The following is a 17,473-nucleotide window of genomic DNA, read 5'->3' as shown; positions in this document are numbered from 1 at the left end:
AACGATCGTCGCGAGGGTTAATTTGGAATTTAGGTGCTTTCAGATCCATTAACTTGATTTTTTTCCTTTCGTTTCGTTCCGTGTGTTTCTGGCAGAAAATATCTCAGAAAATGATCCCCAAGGTACAACGTTAAAACTAACTAAGGAGAAGCAGGGTAGTGGCACGAAAGTTTAAAAATGTGGTCTCACAATTTATGGGAAACAATAATCTGCCAGGTCAATTGACGCACATTACTTTATGACGAAACTTGAACTGACGTGTGAACGTTTCGCAATTAAATGTAATTTATACCCTATTATAGCGCTGGTCAATAACACTTGCATTAGATGTTCGCTGACACTGTCTTAATTTGGGAATTTCTCTCTTGCTCAAGTTCAAATTTCAAGCTTACCAGCCTGTCCAAGCCATATGGTAAACGGTGCGTTAGCTGCGGCCGAGCGACAAAAGGGAGTTTAATTTGGGTCGGGTTACGTACGGATCCAAGCCTCCCTCGTTTTATCCGTCCGCAACTAACGCGCCAATCATCATCGCTTAAAACAGAATGGAAATATATCAAGAAACACATCGACTTTGATTTAATGACAACATAGTTTTTAAATGAAGTTTGTTGCACTACTGATTTTCGCGCCTATGAACCTTTATGAGAGTTACAAGCAGAGGTTACTGATCGCGCCACAATGTGACAAATTTTCAATTATTTTTCAATTATATATTTATAAACAGAGCAAAACTAAAGGGTGAGCAATTCCGTAATGGCCTTACAATTGGAAATTTCGAATTAAATTCGAGACATTTTAGAAAAAGTTTCGAAGTACATGCGCTTGGTCCAAGTAAGTTAGAAAACTTTTGCTGATCCGCTTAGGATCTTCTTTTTAAAAGGCAATGAATTAGTTCAGCATAAAATGTAGCATGTCTAGAAATAATTTTCAAGTTTAATAGTCAAAGTCCTACGAAATAAAATCATTGAACCGTGTTACAAGTCTGCAAGTTGAAAAATTGTATAAGAAAGGCAGAAATCCCTTACATATTACTGCTTTTGCTTATTTGTTTTTAATAATAGAGCCATTTCCACATAAAGATACGCATTCAAGCGAACAAACAGGACTCAAAAGTCACTGAGGTTTGGGGACTTCTTCGATAATCAATCGTGACACTGAATTCCAGCCTGTATATCCGTCTGAGTCTCTATATCCAGGACAGTTTCCAATGTTGATAGCAACACGGATTCTTCCCTTGTGGATGTTTTCACAGTAGCCTTCTATTGCTCCAGGTCTGTGGTTATCTTCATCCTTGTTTCTGATCCAGACAACCACGTCAATGGGCAGCGGACCACTGCATTCTGCTCCATTAAAGGTGACGAACCAGCGCTTACAACATTTGTCACAACGCACGTATATATTACCCTGATAAACCACTCGTAGAGCGGTACCATCTCTCGTCTTGTCGAAGATGCAGTCCTAAAAAAACAAAGGCAAAATAGATTAACAGTAAATTGATCAAAAGAAAAGATTCATGATTTTTCACGCTAAAACCCTCCTAGTTTGACAAACACTTTATTTCAACCCTCCACCAATCTTGCATACCTTAATTAGTCCCACGTCCCGACTGTCCGAAGCCCTCCAAACGCACTGTTTCCAACTTCTGTGGTCGATATCAGACCCTTTTGGTCCAACGTCTCCTTTAGCTCCACGTGGCCCAGGCTTACCTGCCACGCCCTTCTCTCCTCTAGCACCATCTCGACCGTTTAGGCCTGGTGCCCCATTATATCCATTGTGACCAGGGAGACCAGGAGGTCCTTGCAGACACGTGCTGGGATTCTGTGACATTAAATAGGATAGGTCATTAGACTCTTCTTGGAATTGAAAATTTTGATTCAGCCATTCAGTATTCGTAATGATTAACTCGACTACTTTTTTTTCTAATGTCCTTTGGTTGGGATTATGTACTCAAGATATTGTTGAGTCACGGACAAAGACATTAAAGATAAATTTATCTTTTAGACAAAAACATTCTATGACTTTCCTTAAACAAGAAAATTAAAATCGATGACTTCGTCGGTCCGAAATAATGTCGAATGAAATGAACATTGCTGCTCATTCAAAAAGCGAAGAAAGTTCCCTCGAAATCACTATAGTTTTTTTCGACCTCTAGGACGAATTTTATATATTATGATTTTACGAGATTTCATCAAAGCAAATTGGAGAAAATTAAAATCAAAGCCAAATAAGAGGGTCTGAATGGGGTTTAGTGTTTAGTGTTATTTGTCCATATTTTTTAGTGTTTACTGTTAAATTGGCCATTTTTTTAATGTTTACTGTTCTTGGAAAAAATACTGTTTAGTGTTTGAAAGGAGACCCCAAAGTTTTTTTTAAGGATTTTCAAATTTTATCTGCTCTTTTAAATTCTGCAAGAAAATCAAGAAAATCACTGACGAACAGTGAGCCGAAGTTGAAATGCTCTTGTCCTTAGAACCGATAATGCGCCTTACTAGACCCTCAGTACTGGATGTACTTAAGGGGATACGTTTGGTAATCCACAAAATAGTTCCTGAAAAGTATCGCTTCTGGAAATCCAACCAAAGTAGTGTTTGCAAAAGACCAATTGCACTTTAAATTGGGCCCCAAGGCAAAGTACTGGCGTTAGACTACGATTTCGACTCTCGATGGTCTCGTAGAACTGCTTTTACACCGACCAGTCGATGTAAATGTTCGGAGGGAAGTATTCAAGGATGCGCGGGACCTATGCTTTACCAATGGCGTAGTCTTCGTTGCAGAGAGAGGCTCATCAGCAATCCGTTTCATTGAGTTGAAAGGCGAAGTACTTTTCAAACCCGGACGCCTAAAATCGCGAGCTGATTTGCTCTCGCAGCTTAGTCGTTTCAGATTGTCATTTGAGGGTACAGGTCCAGTTCTACAGAAGCGGTTGACGACACATCTGAGATCTTTAGCTGCACAAGTCGAGAACTGAATAAACAAATTGTCCAGATTAACCCACCTTTAAATAAATCAACTTCCATCTGTGCGGCAAGTAAGGATATCCTCCTGTGTGCAGATGATGAGCAGAGAAGCATAATGCAGCTGGAGTTAGAGTAAAATGGAGTGGCTATCATCGGTAGTAGGCTGAGACAGATAAACTACTCCAATGACGTGACAAGTGTTGAATCTCTTTATGTTCTGCGGCAATCAGCATACTTGGCTGTAACTAGCGCAGCTGGAGGGTTATATGGTTGTAACCTCGATTCTGTCAATGCTGAGCGACTCTTGCGGAATTCTTCAGATTCTTGTAAGGAAATCAGGAGGCTGTACGGTTATGAGGGCAACATTGTTTTCACCGACAACAAAGATCAAAAGGTTAAGACCTTTAATCCCTTAAGTGCAATAGTCAAGACCTTGTTGTGTACTGGCCATGAAGGAACCGTTGATGGAACTGAAGAAAGCTGCTCATTTACACAATTTCATGCAATCTGTTCCTTGTAGAAAATTTTTTTTGTTTCCGATATAGCTGCTGAAACAATCAAACTAGCTACGGGGCTTACTGGCAAAGTGTCCTTTCTTTGCAACCTCGAATGTCTCTATGATAGTTTTGGAATTGGTCATACGATCGACGCGGTCCAATTATCTCTTCAAGATGCTGTGTGCAATGTTTCATCTGTAAATGCTTATATTAAAAACACAGTCGCTAAAGTAAGGCAACACTATAAAATGAAAGAAACGGCAACAATAAATGGCCCTGAAGGAACTGTTTCCAGCAAAACACAGGAGTCATTGGTGCTTCTCGAAAGAGGTATGGAACAGCTACGAGATAACGTTAAGAATGTAAACGAGGACTATCTTGGTGACATTGACCTGCGTACGCTCCTAACAACTCAGGTAGAGAACCTTCATGCAGTCTCCAACTTCAAAAACGAGACTTTCACCGCTCTTCAGTATGCTCAAGACTTTGGAACAATTTCAAAGGAATCTTGAAAGAGAACAACGAAGTGGGGTGCGAAGTACTTCACACTTGAGAAGTCTTATTATCCAGTGCCTAAATCCAGTGTGGAGTTACGGGACGTAGATTTGATGAAACCTCCTCCAGCTGATAACGTTGACCCCAACATTGAGGCAGCCATGAAGGAATTGGTTGACAGGTATCGACCTGTCAAGGACGGTAAGAAGCGAATCAACAAAAGACAAAGCGGGAGCCCTGCCGCCAGCTGTATATTCCATTACGCCATCGTGTACTAGAGTAACATTCCAAGAGGATGTTTAAGATGATCCAGGGACAGACAATGAAGAACGAGTCGACCAGGATGCAAATATTCCACGAGCTACAAACGAAGTACCGAGAATCACCTTTGTTGACGAAAGCATGCTCGGAGTTGTCGCAGTTGGTGACGTGACAGACCTCTCCGAGAAACAGGATGAATTCGACACCGACTCGGAGATCGATGCGGATAATGATACAGACATAACATTCAGCAGATTTGGTCGCATCACCCGCGCTCATTTCCGCCTTGATCTCTAGAAACAGTTGGGACAATCGCGACTATTCAGGTATGGAATATAATCAAATGTTTTTGCCCAGGATGGAGTGACATGTCTGTCATTTTTGTTGACCATTATACATTGTGAGCACTGTAGCCGATCTTATTGGTAAAAGAATATTCTGTTATTGCATTCATTACTAGTCAAATTTAAACACTCATATATGTTAACTCTCATTTTCCTTGTAATTTTCTCTTTTTGTTTACAGTGCAGATACACCAACTGGGACCATCTCACAAAGCCAACCAATCATACTGAGGTATTCATACAACGGATGGCAGTCCATAAATTTGCTTAATTTTACTGCTTATTTCGATGTTCTATCCCATTGGCTGTTTGATTTGAATATAGTAATCTGATTTGTTACTAATATATTCTCTCTAAGTGGTAACGGTTGTTGAATCCTCGCTGTAAAAGCGCTTTAAGAATAGAATTGTTATGAGTTATACAAGCCAAATCTGCGGTAGTCTTCAAATATCGTCGGTCATTAGTCTGTGGATATCTTTGGCAGTCTCAATGGACATCTTCGGCAGTCTTTGGACATCTTCAGCAGTGTTCGGACATCTTCGGCAGCCTTCAGACATCTTCGACAGCTTTCGGAAATCTTCGGAAGCTTTCGGATATCTCCCTCACTCTTCGGAAGTCTTGAAATAATCCCGAATTGTTGGAAAATGGCCAAAAAAACCTCTTTGAGACAATAAACATAGGCCCAACATAGATATTTCCCCTTTTAAGGTGTGATTTGTTTGTTCATGGGAAAAAAATAATGTTACAACGAATTTTTTAATGTTAGTGTTAAAATTGCTGAAAATTAACTGTTTAATGTTTTACAGTCAAAAAAATAAGTGTTTAGTGTTATCGAAGTACCCCCATTCAGACTCTCAAATAACCGCGAGTGAGCGTCTACATTTGGCGCACTTCAGCTCAAGATCGAAAACTTGTATATTACGATGAATATGAATTACAGAAAACAACAGTCCGACCCTTGATTATTACATTTTGGTAACTTTTAATAATCTGGAAGGCAGAAAACATAAAAAAGGTATCCATAAAAACCTAATATAACGCTGGCGCGCGCTTCATAATCGCTGGCTAAAACCCCATGGAAACACTTTAAGATAGGCCAAGACGAAATGGACCCTTCTATATTACTTAGAATTTCAAAAGTCAGATTTTTAAGGTTAAATTTGATCTCATTTGTTTTTGATGAGCGACATCTCAGAGAAAGAGTGCCTGACAAATTCGAAATGTAGTGTATAGATCACGAAATAAGAATGATATACAGCTTATTTAACTGACAATCGACAGAAAATTAATCGAATCCTCCCAGACGATTGATTCGGGAACGAGGTTCCAATTTAACTGAGATCATACCTTACTTAATGATGTTTACTTCTTCCAATCATCAAAAAAAACCTCAAATTTTTAAGGAAGGTCGAGTGACTTAAGCTTTACTTTAGATATAAATTATAGTAGCATATTAGCGGATTGGTATTTCGTAATCTTTACCTTAGAAGAAGACGAAACAGTTTTGTGTCCTTCACTTCGATTGAAGAAAGAAGAAGTCAGCAAACACAAGAACAAAGCAACAGTGTTGAACATTATTGCTTCTCTTGGAGTGTCACCGTCCAAAACTGAGCAATCTTCTGATGGATATTAAGCTTTAAGTGCCACAAGAAGACTTTGATGAACAAGTACATATTGCCAAAGAGAGGGAGCCTCTGATACACAACTGGATGATTTTTCCTGTTCAGATTGTGTCGACTGATCAAACAATGTAGAAATTAATTGTTTACACATATTATCTTTCTTATTTAAATTTGCCGCTGTCTCCCAAAATAACGCTTTGTTATGGAAAATTAGTGACATTTGGTAAAGAATCACTACGAATGGCTCAGAAATTCGACTCTTGTACGTCTTTGATTCAGCCGATGTTACAGCAACTCGTTCGTTTTCCTTTGAGATGCGAAGGATTCAAGCCAAAGCATGGGGCAAAAGCGAGTGATTAAAGTAAGAGAACTCCCGCTTTAATTGTTTCCTTTCGCTGAATGCTTTGTCTGCCACGCTACTCAGTTGCTCTCGCTTGGCTAAAAAGGAGAGCAAAATGCTGTTAAGTTGACTAGTTTTGATTTAGACGTTGAACTAATCGAATGCTGAACTCGATAGATACAACAGTGATGTCGAAGTTTTCTTGAAACCGATGAAAATCGCGGAACTGGAAAAACATTGTGTTTGAGTTGTCAGAGTTGACAAGTAAATCAAAACATGAAATTAAACAGCCAGGGATCCCAAATGATAAATAAGCAGAAAGTTTTGATGACAACAAAAGCCCAGAACTTCGGCTTGTTTTTCACAGTCAGTAAAATCAGATCGAAATGACAATTTTTTTATCGACAATCCAACGCGGAATTATGCCCTATGATTTAAAATTAATTCTATCGACTCTGTCTGTATACTTCGAAAATGAGAAAATTGGAGCATTTGTTGACCCTTGCCGAGTGAGCGGTGAGTAAAATCTGAGCTTTGCACTGTTTGCGAATAAAAAATTTATTCAAGATATCTTAATTTGTGTCACTACAGAAAGGCGATTTTCATCTCTAAGTTTCTCTCGTGTCTTTTCGTATGCCAATGTACGTTTTATCAGTTCCCACAGATTGCCACTACAAGCATCAGTGTTCTTGAAGACCGTATATCACTGCTACGCAGGCTATCAACGTGTACCTATACCGTCTTTGCGAATTTCGAAATTTTCTTTGACAGTTTTTGTACTTGCGTCTCAGCGGGCACGATTACAAGAGATTATTATTTTCAGTATTTTTTCAAATCAAGAAATAAAAAATGCCTTGGTATATATGGATATATATATATATATATATATATATATATATATAAAGAGTAATTTGACTTACGTAAGACAGTGCTCAATACATAAGAGTAGAGCGATGTATATATTGTGGGAGGAAAAACAGAGAGCATCAAGAAAGAAATATGTCGCATCTTCAATAATAACGGTCTACGCATCACCATAGAGGCTAACAAATAAATAATCAACTTCCTAGAAGTCACATTTAACCTTAAACGAAGCACTTATCAGCCATTCACAAAGCCGAATACTTCACTGCAATACGTTCACCGCGAGAGCAACCACCCGCCAATCACCATGAAGAATATTCCCGCCGGCATCAACAAACGACTGTCGTCCCTATCATCTGACAAAGTATCCTTTGACCAAGCCGCCCCTCCATACCAGAAAGCACTCGACGAAAGTGGATAGCACTACACACTACAGTACGAACCAGCCAAAACATGCAAACGGAAAAGCCGACAACGCAATAACATCCTCTGGTACAACCCTCCTTTCAGCAAGAACACCAGCACCAACATCGGACACAAATTCCTCGCCCTAGTAGACAAACACTTTCCCAAAAAATCACAAGCTCAGAAAAATCTTCAACCGAAACACAATCAAGATCGGTTACAGCTGCATGAACAACACGAAACAAATAATCGACAACCATAAAAAACGCATCCTAACCGCATCTATACAGGCTGATGATACCGCCGCCGCCACTACGTAATAACAAGACATGCTACTGCCGACAAAAGAACGCATGTCCACTCGACGGAAACTGCCTCCAACCATCAGTAATTTACCACCAAGCCACCGTCACGCGCAAAGACAACAACACGACAGAAACATACATCGGACTCACAGAGAAGGACTTCAAAACAAAATACAGAAACCACATCGCATCATTCCGCCACGCTAAACACAAAAACTCCACTGAACTCAGCAAGCACATCTGGACCCTCTAAGACAACAACATCGAGCACTTTATTTCCTGGCCCATTCTCTCATCACACTCGCCGTACAACAGCTCAAGTAAAAGATGTAATCTCTGCCTAAAAGAAAAATTCTTAATCATCTACCGACCCGAACTATAAACACTGAACAAACGTAATGAACTAATGAAACTGAAAAATGCTGGCACAAATTCAGTGTCAAGAGAGGAAGATATCAAAACTGATTCCCTTTTATACTGTGGCTTTCACTTGAGACTTTATGGAGTATAAATAAGCCCAAAATTGCAATTAATAATTAGCTTAACAGACTGTCGAACAACTTATGCATTGGTGACGTCATTCTCCTTGGGCTCCAGCGAACCAGAACAAAATTTCAAAAGCTGTTTTGTCTTTCTGATTTACCAATCAGTAACAAACATAAAAGATCTGAAATAAGTCAAAGATGCTCAGAGTCAAAAATTAATAAGCATTCCGTGATAAGGAAAGTCTTTGCGTGGAGTCGCTGATGTTTAAGGTAACGTTTGTCCGTTTCTTTGATTTCCACACCAACTAAATTGCACTGGATATAGCTCATGGATTAAATTCATCCTCAAATATCCTACGACATCCAACTCTTCGCCGCGATCTTGTACATGTAAAGACTGGAGTTCAACTTCAAAGATGTACGATTTGTAATACTGATATGCCATGAACCTAACGGATACAAGCCTTGAAAAAGAAACGTTCGATCTGGAGTTGTTTGCGGCTTACATGACCTTGATTCTTGTCTTCGTTGCCATTATTATAAAGTCGGTTTTGTTTGCGTAACTGAAACAACAACTCTATTATGAATGGCACACAATGGTGGCCCATTAAATTATAACTTTTGGCGAACTTTTATGGAGGCGAAGCGTATACGAATGCGGGAAGCACAGATAACGGAGTAATACTGAAAGCTTTACTTCGTGTGATGAATTACGGATAATAGACATGAAATTGTGGTGATGCACTCAACAAAGAAATATCAGATATGCATTATTCATGTTCGTCAATTTGCAATGTTCCATTGATTATGAGTACAACTTGAATTAACACCTCATATACTTAACTTATGGATGCTTGATACGTGGGAAAACTTAATCTTCTACACGCACGACAAGAATTCACAAAAATTATGAAAAAGTGAACAGAACTTGAATCAAAAAGTAACAGCTAGAGCAACGATGATTAAGTTATCAAGATGAACCGAAGGTGATGAACTTGGCATTATTAATAACTTTATATTGATCGAAAATACAGATGTATCCCAACGATTTTCTTAATCGTAGTAAAGCTGTTATTTGCTGGAATTTCATAGAAAAATTTCAAACCGTTATTTGCGTAAGACGCATTAAGCTTCACATAATGAATTCATCTTTAGCTATTTTTAACATGGAGCAGTTGTGTCATGTGCCAGATCTTTCTCAAACTGTATTTATCCAATTCAATAGGTGTTCGTGATAACAGACAATATTGACAATTACAATCAATGCGACTGCTTCTTTAAATTCGAGCCTATCCAGCGAGGAAACCGGCGATTTCTTTTCGTATACATCTCAGAACATGTTACATAATCAAGTCATTAAAGTCAGAAAATTGTGTACCTACGAGTGACAATTAATTCTATTGACAAAATGGGTTGATCTTGGTAGAAAAAAAATAATAAAAGATAAAACCAAATAATTACTCAGAGCAGAGTTAGTAATGAAGACGCTTCTATTCTAATGATGTATGACGTTGGATTCGCTTGCGGCTCCTTTTAGAAACATAGCGTGCAAGCTTCCAAAATCTCAGTTGTGAATTTGCATTAGACATTGTACTAATAGGTTGAAGGCTCCAAATCCTCCTTCGTTGATTGTGAGCGGTACGGCTAGATCAAGAGAGCTAGTTTTAATTCATAAGCGAAAATAGCTCAGACACCCTGATAAGTCAGAATGCATCCTGCGACCTCTTTTATTGAACTTTGCGCATTTCTGAAATAAAAAAAATCACTGAGATAAAATGAATAAATAAAAAGATAAAACAAAAGAAGCTAGATCGCTCCATGCTCAGCATGCTTTTCTTCTTGCTTATCTCTCAGTATATCAGATTATCTTTATTTAAATTTCAGTGGTTTCGTTAGCTCGTGTTGTAAAACACCTGACTACAGTGCAGGAAGTCGAGGGTTTTAGCCTCGAAAATGGTGAGAAATTCTAGTCTTCTCAGATAAGGACGATATAACATGGGCCCCGACGCTTGCATATTCTCTGTGCTGGTTAGCAGGGTACGTTAAGGAACCCTTGCACTTCTCGCAAAGCGTGTGGAACATAGCTCCCGGTGTTGTGGTCTGGCCTTGTTGTTTTATACAGGCCCTTATTGAAACCAGCTCTGAAGCTGAATTGAGCTTAAATTTTGTAAATGAATAAATAAATGAAATAAAATAGAACCCTAACTCTAAAAGTTCCTATTTTTCAACAGAGGTGTAACTTTTCGATCGTAAGTAATACACTCCCCAAACGCAAATGTCTAATATACTTCTTGACTCAATTCTTCATCGAAAGTGATCATTCTACATCCTAGCGAATAACTCGACATGTCCACCACTTCAAGAATTGTTTCGACTGGCTTCTTACAAAAGGTCTGTGTTTGTGAGATATTAACACCAGTCCCATACGCTTGCCGCCTGCAGCCGATTTGCACGTCGACGATGAGCCCAACCATTCAAATATCCTGTGGTTTTTGAGACACGGAACAGTATGGATCCGGTATCCGTCCTCTCTGATTGACGTGATATATAGAGCTAAAATGAGTGATTATGAGAAACAAAAGGGTGGTAGATACAATGCCCAGGGTTATCCAACCGCCAATCTGAAGAAGAAAGAATAGATATTGCATGAGATGCCTTCGCTTAAGTTCCCTTTAGGAGGATATCGACCTCTGACACCAGTAGTCGGCTAAAAAAAGTCACAATGAAGGTGTTTTCTCTCGACCGAAGGTCCAAGTCAAGAATCTCAATTGTCAATTTTTTTTTGTTTTCAATTTGATCTTAACCATTTCTTAAAGCAAATTTCAAACTCACGCAAGCTGATCGCTGTGTGCGTATTCAACTGTTTCGAGATTGTCACGTGCACTTTTGTGCTGATTTATTCCAACAAAATTTCTTGAAGCAGCTGTATATACATGGAGAGTCAAGCGATCCCGTCACACATATGTATAGAAAACTCGCCCTGACGAAAAACTAACGCTCGAAACGTCAGCTTTGAGACTCTTTACAGTGGCTAATTTACATTATCAACTCAGTTGATATAACCAAATTATCTTGTTAAAAAAACACAGCTATTTGAGTGAAAGATCAGAACAACGCCAGCCATTTTTTGGCCTTTAAATGTCGTTGTTAATTTCTGGTTTTGTGTCGTCTTGCATTTAGTACATTTTATACAGCTTTAGTTCTATTTTAACTATAGGGACTTGGTAATTAAATTGCATTATTTAAACGATAGAAAATGCCAAATATATCTTACAAAGGTTGTGAAACAGAAATATCAAAGCATGTCGGAGACTTTGTGATTCGTGCGTGACGTCGACACATGTCAGATGATGAGTGTGAACCGTGATTATGTCAAGAGCTAGAAGCACACCGCCTTAAGTGATTTTGGGACATTGATCGGTTTACATGATCAACGCAACCTTGAATGACCTTTTAAGTCAGCACTTAGCAACAACCAATCACAATGTAGATAATCTCGTATAAGAAAGTGATTTTTTACAAAATTTGCAGAGTAGCCTTTTACACACCCGTTGTACATAGGCGAATACGAGAGTGGAATTCTGAAACAGTTTGATTGAGTCTAGCTCGTTAGAATTCTATCCCAAGTAAACGGGGCAAGTTTACGAAAAGCAGCCATTTGAAAACCATGAACACGTTGTATTTCCCCCCTTCGTTACGTAAATGCAAATTTACACCCTGGGACGGGGGGGTGGGGGACTAAGTACCCCCCGGTGTATGGCTCATACATGACCATACAGGGAAGCAAGCTAGACAAGGTAATTTTTTCCTTTTTTTTTCCCTAAAATCTGGTATAGTCCCTTGCACCTATCCGCCGGCGGAATAACTTTTTCGCCTATCTCCCTAAATACGATGTAGTGTGCCGATTGGAATCTGAAGCGTATGGTAATGGAATTTCAGAAACCATCACAATGTCACGATAAATGCGCAAGCTCTTGCACAGTCCTTCCTTAACTAGCAAGGCCTAATTTTTCCAAGGGAAGAAATGAATGAAATAAATTGAATTAGGTTAGTTATCGTAATTGGTAGGTTAAGAGGTGATAATTGTGACGAGCCAAACACACCAGTCAACGTACCTTTCTGTAGAATACGACGCTCTTGTCCTCATCTGCATGTTCAACGCGTACTCTGTTTGTTGGCTCGCCATTGCCTCTAAAGTTTGTATTAGTCCTAATGGAAGATTCAATAACCACTGTTGTCTGTCTGCTTGAGACTAGAACTTCACTGGAAGGTTTCGGCATGTTCATTAAACTCATATTTGTTGAATTAAACATCTTCAATGCTGTTGTTTCCACAACAAGTCTCGTAGTTCTCGCAATGGATTTTAAAGATGGAGAGGGGCTTACAGACGCTCGCAAAAAAGCCGGAGAACTTTGATTTGGCACTGCACCGGTGGCTGAAGTGTACACTTGAACACAGGCAGAATACAAAATGAAACACTTGGGTACCAAAAAGCGACGAGTAATTCCAAAGGTCAGCGCTGTTCGAAGCACAGATTTTTCCATAGACATTCTACGCGTGACTGTCGGCTTGCTGTTGTAACTGATTTCTGTCGTTATCTGTTAAGGCGATGTAACATAATAATCACATCAACGCATAACGAATCTTTGCAGTGGCCATGACACGGCTAAGCTTCACAGATGTTTTCAATCTTTTGTTCGCATGAAACTTGAAAAAAAAAACCCTAAAAAATAAAACACACAATGAATATTTTCTCGAGACTGTGTTTGTATGAACAGTCTGTCATCTTCAAGAGTTGTTGAAGCGGCGAAACAATAGTACAAAATGATATAACGTATGAGTGCTTTGAAAATGGCAGCCTTCCAAATCTACTGAATGGTAAACAATTGCAAAAGTTATAGCTGGACATTAAAATTGCTTTGAGAGCTGTAATTTGTTTGGGCTTTGATTAATGCAAGAACTGAAATTTGGTTGCCCTATTATGTAATTTAAGAAGGAATAATATGAGTGGTTTTAAGGAGTTTGTCATGAATGTTAAAGCACCTTTTCTTTAGCTTACGAAGGACGTCGACATCAATTTAACTGTATAAATCAAGTAATTAAAAGCATTTCTGTCATTTTGTTCACGTTTTCAAGTGCACTATAATGAAATAACACATTTACCTTAGCCGCAATTCTCTTGTTAATTTTTTAAAGCTTTTTTGCCGTTGAATTGACTTTTGAAGCTAATTTCCGTTTACTGATCAAGTTTCTTTCGAAATATTCTCCCAGGAAATACTAACTTTTTTTCAGCAATTTGCAAACGTACGGCAAATAAAGACGCATCAACTGTAGTCTGTTCGGTTGTAAAGCACAGAAGAAGTGGCAACTTGGGCTCGAAAAAATGGGAAGCGGGAGAAATACGAGATTAAATGAAGTGTTTTTATGTAGTTTTTGAGTGCTGCAGCCCCTTCTTAAATGTTTCGAAGCAGAGCGGAAAACAGCTGAGACTTCTTTATTTGTCTTTTGATAAAGAGTTCTCTAATTTCCGCACTCATTCGTCATTGTTTTCAAAACAAACTTTAGTTGAAAGTTGTATTAGTATTACAAATTTAACAGATAGATACTATGATGTCTGGTCACTAATGGATAACAGATGACGTCAAGATGTGGTTACACCAAAAAATTTGCACTCGAGGCGCAGCCGTGTGTGTCACCTCGCTAATGCTCTTACTGCATTTTAACGTTTCTGTGATCTAGTACTGCACATTCACATGGTAAAATAGAATCAATTTGTTTCACATAGTTAAGAAGCAAAAAATTGCTAATGGTGACGTCATCTATGCGTCTGTTATCTTAGAGATTATAAGTGATAACCAATCAAAACGCGTGAACAGCTCAGCTTATCACATAAAAGGTTATTATTTTGTCTGTTATTATTATTTTTCCATTAAGGGTATTTAAGTGATGGTATATGTTATTGTGAGGAAAGAAATACGCAGTCATGGATCTCCAGGTCTCCATTGAAACTGAATCGATAAATGCAACTGGCAAATAGATTTTAGGAAGGGGAGAGTGGGGGTATGTTTTTGAAAAGACTGTTTGTTATGTTTATTAAAGTTCTATTCTCCCAATACAAATGGATAATTAGAAAATTATATTTTTTCATATTTCTCTGCTGAGAGAAACGTTTTAAAAGTCATTTTCACACCAAAAACTAGGCATCGCTCGATTTGATCTTAATGATAGCTCTCATATGGCGGCGACTTTTTCAGTTTTAACATACATGATGATTGGTGATTTGCAGATGCCGGGTAAAACTGTACAAACGAAAATTTAGAAAACACCAGTTTCACCAAATTCACTCAGAATATAAAAGCTGCCATCATGATTTAAATTTCAAGCTGAAATTAGCTATATCAATGAATATGCATACTTTGTCAATGAAACACCTCGTCATGTTTCCTCAAAGAATAATGTTTTTTTTCCAGGTGGTCAACTTTATTTGAAGAACTGAGGATGTGCCGATCGCGGAGAACATACAAAGCTCTCTTTCAGATGTTTTCGTAAGCCTTCCAGTTGTAATTAAATAGCGACTGCGGCCTTCTTTGACCAGTCCTTTGCCGATTAAATAGCTGTAAAAACTGTACTTTTTTATTGTTATTATTACAATGATTCGCATCAGTTTTGGTTTTTACCCTTTCTTTTGCTCCAACTAGAAGACCATTTAGCTTGAGTGATGTTGTCAGCTCACGTTCGTGCATACGATGTAGCTGAGACTACAGATTCTTTCTTAAGTAAGATTTGAAATTTTACGTTCCCTTGACAAAAATATCAATGAGAATGTTCCATAACTTCTTCTATATACGTAGCTGATAACTTTCCGTGACCTTTTCATTTTTAGCAAAGAGATCAATCCTAGAATATTGCGAGGAGGCATCTTTGAACAGTTTTAATTTAACAAATTGACCTTTTGAGTACAATTTGAGGACAGAAAAGTAGAGATGGTAAGTTTTGAGCTCGGTGAAGAATTGAGAAAGATGTTTTTTCGTCTTGTCACAAGCGTAGGACAAAGAAAATTCTGAGTCCTCATGAGGAATCGAACCTCATCACCAAGCTCAAAACTTACCATCTCTACTTTTCCGTCAAAAACATTACGCTATCGACATTGCTGATCCTAGCAGTATGCAGGATGTGTGTCATTAGAACTTCGCAATAGACCCCACTCACCGAAGAGTCTTTGTGGCTCAGTGGTAGAACATCGGAGCGCGGAATCCGAAGGTCTGAGGTTCGATTCCTCATGGGGGCTCAGAATTTTTCTTTGTCCCACGCTCGTGACAAGACGAAAAAACATCTTTCTTAATTTGAGGACAGTTGTGAAGTTGGTGGGTGTTTGAAATTTTATTTCCTAAAATTTGCTCATATCAGACGACACATTAAAAAAAAACAATGAAATAGAATAACAACAAAAGAAATGCATGGATATTTCAACACGACTGTAAACACCTTCCAAGATCCTTTGAACGAAAGCATTTTGAGACACTTTGAAATGCCAAAGAATGACAACTAGATCAACTAAACTCGAAAATATGACTAAAACCGACTGATAACTCACGATGCACCATAAAATCCCAAGTTGCTTAGAAGCTCGACATGGAAAGAGAAACCTGGAATTCTAGAAAATTATCAGCCGATCTGCCATCGCGATTCAGAAAAATTTAGAAAAAACCCGCAACACATGGGTTTTTTAAAGGTCAAAACCATTGATCGACAAATCTTTATTTACGTTCTTCCCTTCAAAAAGAGACACAAACACAACGTAGGCAGATGTTAATGCTTTCGTGTTTTTGACATTAAGTAAAATTATTTATGCGTATCATTTGAAAACGCTGAAAATTTTTACAGTTTTTGAACCATAGGAACATTTTTACCATGAAAATTCGAATTCAGTTCAAAGTAAACCAAGCGAACTTTTTTAAATCTAAAGCGATTTCCGGCAGAAGATTATTTTTCTGTCAAATTAAAAGCATAAGACAGTAAAAACAAATTACACAAGTGAATCAACATTTTGTATTATCAATGGCCATGTATAATTGATGACAAGGACACATCTTGCCCTTGTTGGTTTTATTTTCATTGTTAATTTTTGGGCTTTCAACCATGAGTTAAAAAGGGGGATCAGCTTAATGCTATCTAGATGATAAAGAATGTTCTGGCGTTGAATAAATATTGTTAAACTAAACGTTACGTTTTAGATCAAACAATAAATTGACGCAACATTTTCATCGCCGTAATATTTCAACTGCTACGTTTCACAACGGGATTGTTATGACTTCGATTTTGGCCTTGTCCTAACTGAAGTGTTAAACTTAAGGCTGTTAATAAACGTTTTCTTTTTTCTTACCTCCAGCAATTTACCTTCGCCTGTGACTCGTATGCATTCTCTAAAACGTAGTCATGTGTTTTTTCCATGCAGTTAACATAAAAATGCATGCGAAAATGACATTAAGATTCATGATTAAACGTGACAGCTGTGCATAATGTTTGATAAATTAGAAATGTTTTTAAAATCTTTTTCGCGAAGATTAGAGGCCGTATTTTAAAGTAGCATTTTAATCTTAAGGGAATTTGAACACTTATTGAATCTTTCTCTAGCTCTCGGAATAAGCCAGTAAAGAAAATGTCAGTGTTCAAGTTAAGCATTTCAACTTTCAGTGTTATTAACATCAACCAGTTGGCCCCTGATAATTTCATAATTTATCGCAGGAATGATATTACTTGTCAAGCCGTTACCATGGTATCCAAATCGAACCGAAAGTGAAAATAACAAAGCAAAACGAAAAGCTAAAATGACCCAAGCCACTCTCGTTCGTGTGGTAATATTCTGCGCTCAAAATATTGTAAAATTATTTCAGTGGG

The 17,473-nt window shown here is 38.2% G+C and overlaps 2 protein-coding genes and 1 pseudogene across 3 annotated transcripts; 1 reads left to right on the top strand and 2 right to left on the bottom strand.

The window, feature by feature from the left end:
* Positions 1-915: 915 nt before the first annotated feature.
* On the bottom strand, positions 916-6,262 carry LOC113686669 (collagen triple helix repeat-containing protein 1). Its single transcript, XM_089204667.1, has 3 exons — positions 6,037-6,262; positions 1,585-1,818; positions 916-1,458 (listed from the first exon to the last, which is right to left on the bottom strand). The coding sequence occupies exons 1-3, from the start codon at positions 6,127-6,129 to the stop codon at positions 1,114-1,116; spliced, it is 672 nt and encodes a 223-aa protein (XP_089060793.1). The 5' UTR covers positions 6,130-6,262; the 3' UTR covers positions 916-1,113.
* Positions 3,703-4,362, top strand: LOC149047422 (uncharacterized; annotated as a pseudogene).
* Positions 6,263-9,831: 3,569 nt separating the features above from the next.
* LOC113686720 (uncharacterized) lies at positions 9,832-17,055 on the bottom strand. Of its 2 annotated transcripts, none has more exons than XM_027204373.2 (3): positions 16,959-17,055; positions 12,691-13,298; positions 9,832-11,196 (listed from the first exon to the last, which is right to left on the bottom strand). In XM_027204373.2, the coding sequence occupies exons 2-3, from the start codon at positions 13,123-13,125 to the stop codon at positions 11,050-11,052; spliced, it is 582 nt and encodes a 193-aa protein (XP_027060174.2). In that variant the 5' UTR covers positions 13,126-13,298; positions 16,959-17,055; the 3' UTR covers positions 9,832-11,049. The 2 variants fall into 2 exon arrangements, with proteins under 2 accessions (XP_027060174.2, XP_027060176.2); XM_027204375.2 differs by having other exon boundaries at positions 12,691-13,173; positions 16,959-17,047.
* Between the last annotated feature and the right edge of the window lie 418 nt (positions 17,056-17,473).

The sequence above is a fragment of the Pocillopora damicornis genome, chromosome 4, assembly GCF_964200805.1.
Source record: "Pocillopora damicornis chromosome 4, jaPocDami1.2, whole genome shotgun sequence".
Lineage (NCBI taxonomy): Eukaryota > Metazoa > Cnidaria > Anthozoa > Scleractinia > Pocilloporidae > Pocillopora > Pocillopora damicornis.
The sequence above is the reverse complement of the archived record's forward strand: the minus strand, read 5'-3'. Positions and strand labels throughout refer to the sequence as shown.